Source organism: Pseudopodoces humilis, chromosome 1, assembly GCF_049639895.1.
Source record: "Pseudopodoces humilis isolate 2021_Gansu_Grassland_sample_001 chromosome 1, ASM4963989v1, whole genome shotgun sequence".
NCBI lineage: Eukaryota > Metazoa > Chordata > Aves > Passeriformes > Paridae > Pseudopodoces > Pseudopodoces humilis.
The window spans coordinates 83,212,928-83,222,860 of record NC_142200.1 but is presented as its reverse complement, the minus strand read 5'-3'; the positions used below and the strand labels follow the sequence as shown (position 1 = coordinate 83,222,860).

General features: G+C 51.8%; 1 protein-coding gene across 1 annotated transcript in view; it reads left to right on the top strand.

Moving 5' to 3' along the window:
• Nucleotides 1–6,012: 6,012 nt before the first annotated feature.
• Nucleotides 6,013–9,933, top strand: part of BCL2 (BCL2 apoptosis regulator) — a 95,969-nt gene continuing 92,048 nt past the window's right edge. The window contains exon 1 of the mRNA XM_005526468.3: nucleotides 6,013–7,774. Coding sequence (XP_005526525.1) covers nucleotides 7,205–7,774 — 570 coding nt within the window. The 5' untranslated portion in view covers nucleotides 6,013–7,204. The remainder of the gene's footprint in view (nucleotides 7,775–9,933) is intronic.

Sequence of the window (9,933 nt, the reverse complement as noted above, 5' to 3'; positions counted from 1 at the left end):
GAAGACTGTTGATTTCTTACTCCATCGTGCAGAAGCTGCCTGCCTTGCTTCTCTGCAGTCTGGGAAGTTGGTGTCCAATCCTTTTCCACACAGCAGAAAGGGCATGGGCGGCACTGCCTCAGTCACAAGCACAGGTTGGTGTCTTGCGAAAGGTGGCGAGACAGCTCAGCTCTTGTGAAGGCAAGACCCTATTGCCACACAGAGAAGTAAAGATGTCAGAGAAAGAGATATCCAGGGCTGGATGCAGCTGTTTGCCTCTTTCCAATCCAAACCATGGGGGCCTATGGATCCCGACAAGAAGTGAGGATGGTTGAGGGATGAGTACAGTAAAAGGCATCTGAAAGCCAGGAGCTGTTTGCTATGTTGGACCCTAAGGATATTATCCAAGTATCTCATCCAGCTGCCTTTCCTGATGAGCGCAATTAAACCCCATGAAATAAACCATAATTGCAGGTTGGGCGTGCTTTAAGTGTTTTACAGGGGCATTATCTGCTCTGTAAGCGCTTCCAGCCAAAAAGGATCCACTCCACACCTGTAGCATTTGCAACACTGGCAGGATGAAAGGCAATCTCCCATTTTAGGAATGCGCTCTGAAGAAGTGAGGAAGTTCAGGTTAGCCTGCCACCATCCTGGTTAAGAATGAGGAAAATATGCATCTAGGCTTCATGGGTACTACCTTTTCCTATACTTTTTACACGCAGAAAAGTGTTTTTAAAAGCATTCTATACAACTGACAGCTGTTTCCTAGGCAGCAGTGTTGGGCCACACATTGAGCAAACCAGATGAGAGACTGAGCAATAAATATAAATAGTGGCACGCACCTGATAGCAGAGAATTATGTGCATCCATTCAAGTCTCTACATGAATATTGCTTTCAAGGCATATCATCCAGCTTGGCAGAGATACCATGGATCCGTGGGTACTGTGGTCTCACGGACAGAAACAAGCATGAAAGGTCATGTGGTTGGTGGTTAGTTTTACTCAGGGTGAGTTAGAAAGCTCTTGCAGGAACAAAGGCGTGCAGAGTAAATGAATGCTGGCACGGGAGGGAGCAGCACTTAATGCCTGGAACTGAGGGAAGCACAGCCATAGTGGGTGGCACAGACAAATGCCTCACTGGACACGGGACCAAAAATAATTTACAGAGCCATTGGCTGTGGGAGGAGTGGCTTGCTAATTTGCATATATTCAAATTCCCCACCTGTGGGCACAGTCTTAGTGGCCTCTTTCAGTAAAACCAGTTTTTAAGCTGTGCTCCAACACCATAAGGCAATGGACCTCTTCAGATGTCATAATTGTATTTACCTATATTGCTCTAAATGCTTCTTTCAGGTTACTCAAATTTAGTTTACTGTTGCTGGGTTTCTTGGTTGGTGGTGATGGTGGTTTTGAATTTTTCCTAGAATAGAAAACCTCTGCAGGTTTTCAGAAAAAAAAAGTGGCAGTGTCCTTGCTCGCTCTGAGTGCAAACACATCCTGCTTGTTTCGTGCCTGCTCAGGCAGGGCTTTAAACAATCATTTGCTTCTCTCCAACTTCCCTGCTCATGAGCCAAGGAAATAAAAGGGTGGGCAGGTCACCAGGAACCAGGATTGCTGCTGAAAGCCTGTTGATGTTAACACAAAGGTACAGGGAAAAGGTGTCTGCTTTCAGGTTGTTGGGAAGTTTGGAGTTCCCAGGCATTACAAACTTTTCTACCTCATTTGTCAATAATGCATCTGCTGTACAGCAGGCATCTGGGAAGCCACTGAAGAAGGAGCAGGCTTTCCCAGGATCCTGTCTGGTCAGTTTCCTGACCATGGATAAGAAAGCCATCTCAAGAAAAGAATCTGTCCCTCATGCTACCAGAGCTGACTGATGCCTGATGGCAATGCTTTCACCTCTCTTAAGTGTCAAAAGAGCTCTCTGCAGGTGAGCTGCTGCTTGTATTCCTAATCAAGCTCCAATTCTCAGCTAATTCTTCTTATAAGTCTGATTAACTTTGGTGGGCTGACTCACATAAAGGTAAATGTGTGTGGAAGGACTTGCAGGATCAGATCTTGAGTAGTCAGCATCTTATTCTGCTACCTAAAAGCCCCATAATGATTTAGCTGACTTTGCACCGATTGCATGTTCCTTAATAAACCCTGAGCTTCTCTTGCCACTTCTTCCGTCTGCCTCCAAAACCATATTGCCTTTGTTTTGGATGTCTTTTTAACTGTTGTTTTATCCTGCGGAGCTCAGACAAACAAGCAAGGTGAAAAGCAGAACTGTGATGCAAACTCTTGACACTGTAATAGATGTTTATCACCCATTCAGGTAGCATGATAATTGCTTTTAAGGTACCGCTCCCTTCAATTAGAACCATACAGGTCAGATGCAATGCTTTTGACGTTTAAGGTTAAGACCAAGGCATTAAATGTGCATAATTTTGTTTTGCTTTTTTGCAGAGTCCCAATTTGTCATTCTTCAAGGCACAGCTTTTGTTTTCCATGACTCAACACTAATACCCTTGCTTAAAGCAAACACTTCTCAGGATTTTCCCTTGTGTTTTTATATTTTTTGGTACAGTCTCAGCTGTGCTTGGTTTTAGCAAGCTTTCTGGTGAACCATGACCACTATTTTCCTACTAAACTTTTTTAAAAAGCTGGGACCTATCATTCCTATAGCAAAAAGCTGAATGTAGAGTTGGTGAGGAAAAAGCATCATCACTAAATCCCTTTCAAACAAGAGTATCTCATAAAATTTTGCTGTACCTGTTTCCATCAGGAATCAGTTACGAATTATGAAACTTTACTGATTGTGTCCTCAGTACACTGTTCATTTAGCTGCCCTCACTTGCATTTCTACATGCAAAATACCTTTAAATACCATAAGCAAAATCAGTGATATTTTCAATTCCTTCTTACAAAAGACCAACGATTTTATATGCATATTTTGCATCTGTCCCGCACTGATTTACTTTTTGGGCTTTAAAAGTGATCTTGCTAGAATGCTGCTTACCCAGATGGGGTTTCTATGTTACTCAACACCTCTGTCTGATGTATTTTCAGTTGCAGGACCAATTGCATTAGATTGAATCACCAGCACAGTGGCAGACTGAATGAGCATCCAGGTTGGTTATGGTCATTCTGATTTCCTCTATCGCTTGTTCCATTTAAACCATGGAAATGGTTACATGGAAATGTCAAGTTACTTTCAGTGCCGAGAAACCTCTTTTTCTTCATTCTCCTTCAGTGAAAGAATATAAAGCTGATGATGTTACTTGGTTGACAGATCCCTTTCCTGCATTTCTGTCATCAGAAGCCATCCTCAGCTCATTATTGCAAGCACCTTACTTTTGGGAGACTTTCATATGGATAGAGATGAGATGAGCTTGTGGTCCAGCATTAAGCCATGCTGTGAGTTACACACATGCCCTGGTGAGGTACAGCCCTTAGTCCACGATTCCACAGAGCATCATCAATCTTATCTGAACTCATTTCACTTGCTGTCCTGCAATCTCTGTCCATTTTAACCCCCGAGAACTCAACCATCCACAGCCAACGCCGCTTCACACATCGGCAGGCGGGAGTGTACACAAGCCAGATGAGAGGGTACCGCCTCGTTCCCTTCAGTTTCCCTGGCGGGGTCGAGACCAGCGAGCTCCCGGCTCCCGCAGGGTCCCGGGGGGGTCCCGCCTTTCGCGGCCGAGCCCCGAGCCCGGGGCGAGCGGCGGCCGCTGGGTGGCAACAGCCGCCCGCCGGAGAGAGGAGAGGCGAGGAGGGAGAGGGAGAGGAGACAGGAAGGGAGGGAGACAGGGGAGGATGCTGGCACTAGGTATGGTGCCGAGTGCCTCCCCGTGCCCCGCTAAAAAACAGACTCCAGAACGATTAAACGCTCTGAGCGCCTCCTCGGGTACCTGGAAAGGCGCTATTCCGCACATGCCAGAAACCGATTCCTCGGTGCGACCTCGAAACAAATCCCGGGATCACCGAGGACACGGGTGAGCTCCGTTTAGGGGAATCCTTCTCGTTTGGATGCGAAGGCTTCCCCTTCTTCTGTTGGAGGGAAAGCTGCTCACCCTTCCCACACCAGTGCCATTTACTCAGAGGAGTAGCCACCCTGTGAACTACGCGTGACAGGTCCGTGCCTGAAGGAACCATGTCTAAAAACAGACTTGGAGGGCAGGGTGCATTCAATTCCCAGTGCCCCCTGTCCAAGAGAACTCATGGTCACATCTTTGTTTAAGCATTTTATTCCTTTTAGGTTCGGGGTAGTTTATAAATGAGGTTATCATCCCAATCACCCTTATATCGATAAAAACTGGCAGAATTTATCAAACGTCTCTTTCCCCCTCCTGTACTGAGCAGAGAACAGTACCGGGAATGTCCTTCTCCCGTTCGGCTTGGCATTTCCCCGGTACGGTGCCCCATTTCAGCCGGGGCAGTCCCAGCATCACACATCCCTGGCCCCCGGTGTCTCTGCTCGGGATGGCAGGGGGGCTGAGCCATCGCTATATCCCAGCTCTGTGGGTTTAACCAGTTTTAAAGGTTAACTCTGCTTCTTTGGTCAACCCCAGATTGACCTCATCTTCAAGCAGCTCCAATAGCCCCTCTTCAATTTAAAAAAAAAATAATCTTCAGGCTGGTCGGAGGGACAAACCTGAGCTCCGTTCCTTACAAGAAGTCCTAAAACCCAGCTCCCTGCGTGTCCCATCGCCTGAACACGAACTGGGCGGGCGGCCTGCGCGGAGCAGGTGTGCGGGAGCCCGCACGGCCGGGGCCGCTGCGGGGAGAGGGGCACCGGCAGAGCCGGGCCGGCGGGATCGGCTCCGCACGGGCTCCGCGCAGGGCCGAACCAGAATGCACGGAGCCCTGCACGCCTGCAGCGGGCCGCTTTGCTTTTTAAAAAGGTGTATCCGGACTAAAAAGAAAAAGAAAAAAAAAAAATCATTTATTTAAATTAATCCGCGCGGGGCGGCAGAGGCGCGGAGCGGGACGCGCTCCTCTGCGGAGGGCCGGCAGCCCCCGGCCCCGCCGCCGCTTTCTCGGCACGGGCGGCGGTGGCGGCTCGGGCCGGCAGCACCGCCCGCGGCCCCGGAGCCGCCCCTCCGCGCCCGCAGCTCCGCCGCGCTCCGCGACCCCGGAGCCGCCCCCCCGCCGGCCCCAGGCCCGCGCCGCGATGGAGGGCGGGCCCGGACCGCGGGGGGCTGCTCGCCTCCCCCCGCCGCCGCCTTTTTTTTTCTTCTTTTTTTTTTTTCGCACCCCCCCCCTTTCCCCCCCCCCCCCCCCCCCCCCCCTTCCCCCCCCCCCCCCCAAAAACCCCCCCCCCAAAACCCCCCTCCCCCGCCCCCCCCTCTTCCCCCCCCCCCCCCCCCCCCCCCCCCCCCCCCCCCCCCCCCCCCCCCCCCCCCCCCCCCCCCCCCCCCCCCCCCCCCCCCCCCCCCCCCCCCCCCCCCCCCCCCCCCCCCCCCCCCCCCCCCCCCCCCCCCCCCCCCCCCCCCCCCCCCCCCCCCCCCCGCCCCCCCCCCCACCCCCCCCCGCCCCCCACCCCACTCCCCCACCCCCCCCCCCCCCTCCCCCCCCCCCCCCCCCCCCCCCCCCCCCCCCCCCCCCCCTCCCCCCCGCCCCCCCCCCCCCTCCCCCCCCCCCCCACCCCCCCCCCCCCATTTCCCCCTTTTCTTGAATGAAGCGTGAGGCGGAGCTCTAGGAAAACACCGCGCCCGGCTACGCCGCGCGGGGCCGGAGCCTCCCCCTCGGGCTCCGCTCCTCCCCGCCTCTCCCCGCCCCCGCCGCTCCGCTCCGCTCCGCTCCCCCCACCGCCGCCGCCGCCGCCGCCGGGAGAGCTCCCCGCCCGCGCCCGCCGCCGCTCGGAGCCGCCGCCGCCGTCCGGAGCCGCCGCCGGCAGCAGCAGCGCGGAGCGCCCGGAGGAGCCGCCGGAGCCGGCGGGGTGCGCGGGGCTGCGCGGGCGGGCGGGCGGGCGGGCAGCGGCGCCGCGGCCGCGGTCCCCATCGGCACCAGTCACACCGCACACACGCCCCGTCCGCGCCCCTCTTCGGCAGCGCCAGGGGCTCTTCCTCCGCCGATACAAAGCTGCTCGGGAAATGGCAGCAGTCAAAAGCAATTTTCCTTCTTTATTTTTATTTTCGTTTTTCAATTAATTTTTTTTTTTTTTTTGCGCTCTTGCTTGTGAAAAAGAATGAATTTCCTAAATATATACGATTTTTTTTTTAATTTTTAATTTTTTTGGTGTGTGCGTGCGTGTGTGTGGAAGCACCGGGTTCCTGCGATCGGTGTCTGAATCTGAATGAAACTACGTAAATGCATATGTCTGTACGTTGCACTGGAGGGAAAAACAGAGCACTTCTGCGAGAGCTTGGATTCAAATGTGGTTCATCTGGTCTCCAGGATTTTCCGTCTCTTTGGGGTTGTTCGCCTTCCCGGGCTGCGAGGCGGGATTTTCTGAGCTTTGACACATCTTTGGAGATGTCTGTTAAACAGGAGTCTGGGAAAAAACATTTGAAATCGTAGAAATATTTTTTTTTGCCCCATTCCCATCCCCTTGGTGACTTGAAGCATCAAAGCGACCAGAACTTAACGCTTCTGAAGACTTGTGATGTTTGGATTTTATTGTTGCTATTTTTCTTTTAGTGGAAACTTGACAGAGGAACATATTTATAGCCCAAGTAAGTACTTTACAGAGGAAATTTAGTTTGTGTAACTTAACAAAAAAACCCAAAACCTAGTGTTGAGGTTTCTAGCATAAAGTGCGTTGGATTAACGTCCATCCAAGGCTGCTTAGCAAATCGTGTTGAATTGCAGTTCTTACAGTGTGTGTTCGTCCGGTCCTTCGTGTCCATGGTAGTCCAGCACCTAGGGGAAAATGCACCTGATTTTGAGGCGGTATAATATTTTTTAAGATGTATTTCAACACCGAGGAGGAAATGGTCCTAAAGTAAATTTATAATAAGTAATAAATGTGCACCTGGAAGTAAAGTATTTACAACATTTTAATCCCTATTTATGCCGTGCATCTCAAAGGAGGAAACACTGAGAAGACAAAAGTACCTCCAAGACCCCAAGAACTCCCCCACACCAGCATGAATGAAACCGTGTCCAATACAATAACTGGATTATAATTTTTGGTGTTATTAATTTTATTATTATTGGCTGCTTTACTTTTTTGGGTTCATCCTGCTCCTCTTCTTCCTCTCTCCCTTCCTTTTGCTGCTTCCTCTTGGGAATTATGGCTCATCCGGGGAGAAGAGGCTATGATAACCGGGAGATAGTGCTGAAGTACATCCACTATAAACTCTCCCAGAGGGGATACGACTGGGCTGCCGGCGAGGACAGGGCACCCCTGTCTCCAGGTCTCTCTGCTCCTGCTGCTGCTGCTGGGACTTCCTCTGATCACACTGGGCTGGTGTCTCCGCACCCCGAGCCCCCCGGCTCGGCTGCTGCTAGCCACACGCCCCCGGCCGAGGGGCAGCGCCCCGCACCCCAGGTCGTGCACCTCGTCCTGCGCCAGGCGGGGGATGAGTTCTCCCGACGCTACCAGAGGGACTTTGCCCAAATGTCTGGCCAGCTGCACCTGACACCCTTCACGGCCAGGAGCCGCTTTGTGGCCGTGGTGGAGGAGCTCTTCCGAGACGGGGTTAACTGGGGCAGAATTGTGGCCTTCTTCGAGTTTGGCGGTGTGATGTGTGTGGAGAGCGTCAACCGGGAGATGTCTCCCCTCGTGGACAACATTGCTGCCTGGATGACTGAGTACCTGAACCGGCACCTGCACCACTGGATCCAGGACAACGGAGGCTGGGTAAGTCACCCCGATTGCTCGCTTCCTCTCCCTGCTCCGGCCCGTGGCTGGTGGGACCCCAGGCTGGGCAGCGCCCCAGAGATCGCACTCATGGGAGCAGATGTTGTGCCCAGGGGGTGTCTGCACTGGGATGTGCCAAAGCAGTGCAGGCCTTTTGCCAGTTACCAAGTTTCACCTTGATGCAGGGCACGGTAAAGTGGTTTGAAGTGGGGGGAACAGCTACAACTCGGGAGCGAAAGGGGTGAGCGAGGTGCTGTCTTCATCAGTGGTCTCCATTTTCCTGTGGTCTCCACTTCTGTCCACCCTTGCCTGTTGGCAGAACCGAGGCAGGTTCCTAGTCAAGGCAGGGTTGTGCAGTGGGGTGGGAGAGGGTGGCAGAGATGCCCGTCCAGCTGCCAGGGAGGTTGCGGCAGGTCCCAGGCAGTGTCGGGACTGCAGGAACCACCTGTGTGCGTGCATGCCGTATCCCTACCCGTGAGGGGTGACGCACCAGGCTGGTGTGCAGCAAGCACGGGATCCTGGTGTTACCAGCAAGCAGGTGGCCATCGGTGACAGTGCCTGCAGCTGTGCTTGTCACTGGAGTGGGGTCTTATGGTATAAGATATGCCTAGAGTGAAAAGTCTCCGTCTTGAGATGAAACAAAGGTGCTGGGAGCTGTGACTGTGGGATTGTTCTGGAAAATGAGTATTTGTTGTAATCTGATGGGTGGCTGTGTTTTTGGGGTAGAGATCACCTCTGTCTGGGGCAGGCTTCAGCATGCCTGAATCTTCCCTAGAAAGGGAAGATTTCCACTTGTGGAAAATGGACAGCTTTTTCACTTGTAGTCAGTCAAAAGCCTTTTCTTTTTCTTTCTCCCACTCTTTCCTTGCAGAATAAGTAACTGCATTGATTTAGAAGGGTATTTCTTTCCTTTTTTCTTTTATTAGTTGATACACTGGAACAAAATGTGGTCCCAGCCGTTCTCCCACAAACCAAACCTGTTGTATGTGTAAAGCTTATGATATTAGTGTTTTGGAGGGAGAAATGTCAAAAGTTATACTGAAGAAGAAACGTGGGTTGAGAGCTGGCATAACTCACCTAGAAATGGAGGTCAGCTAGGTAGGACGCTGACAATTTCAGGTTCTGTCTCCTGTGAAACACAGAAAGTTGACTCGATTACACAGCACACCTTTAAGAGGTGTGTGTAAAAAAAATATAAATTACATGTATGTTTCCCAGTTAACGTGTTTTTCAAGGCTGGTGTTTATTAGCACTGGATCTCTCTGGTAGATCAGTGTTAGGCTAAATAATGTACTGCCTGCATTGATCATTTCTGTTGAAAAAATGAAGGTGTTACCTTCCCTGCAGCTGAACCTACCTGACGAAAGGGGATTCATGTCCAGGGATGCAGAGGACATTTCCTGCTGCTATAACGGAGGCAGCAAGGCTTTGGGGCCCTTTTCTCAGCAGGAATCCACACTGTGCACCTCCCAAAGGAGTGCTGCTGATCCCTGGCTACAAGTCACACTGGGGGCAGGATTGTTCTCCTGCTCCCCTCTGCTTCCATCAGGAAGGAAAAAAATTCAAGATTCATGGGGCCAGAAGGGGGAGCAAAAAATGTGTGTGTGTGTGAGAGTGCGTGTGTGTGTGTCTATGTATTATACACAAATAGGCACACATATACAGACACACACTTACGTATATACACACATACACACAGAATGACTCCAGCACTTGGTTGTTGGGACCACACTTGGGAGAGGGAGGTCTCTCCTCTGACCCCCTAGTTCATGGATCACTACAGAGAGTTTGGTAGTGTGGTGGGGGGTCTTTTTTCACAAAACAGATAACTGAAGGGGAAAAAAAAAATCTGCAAATGGTTCAGGCTTTTGGAGACCTTGGCTTGTTCAGAGACGAGCAGCTAAAGGGTTAGGGATTTTGCGATTGCACTTCTGGGCTGGGATGCCTAACTTGTGCGTAAGTCCCTCCTCAGGCTGGAAGCCCGTCTGCGGAGCTGGGGCCCTCGGTTCGCTCCAGAGCCAGTGAAGTCATTCTGTTGACTCCAGTGAGCTTTGGATCAAATCGTAAGCTTGCTGGAGATGTATTGTCCTGTGGGTGTATTATGTAAAGAGAAACATAAATAATGAATAAAACTGAGAATGTGAAAAGACAGGTGTTAC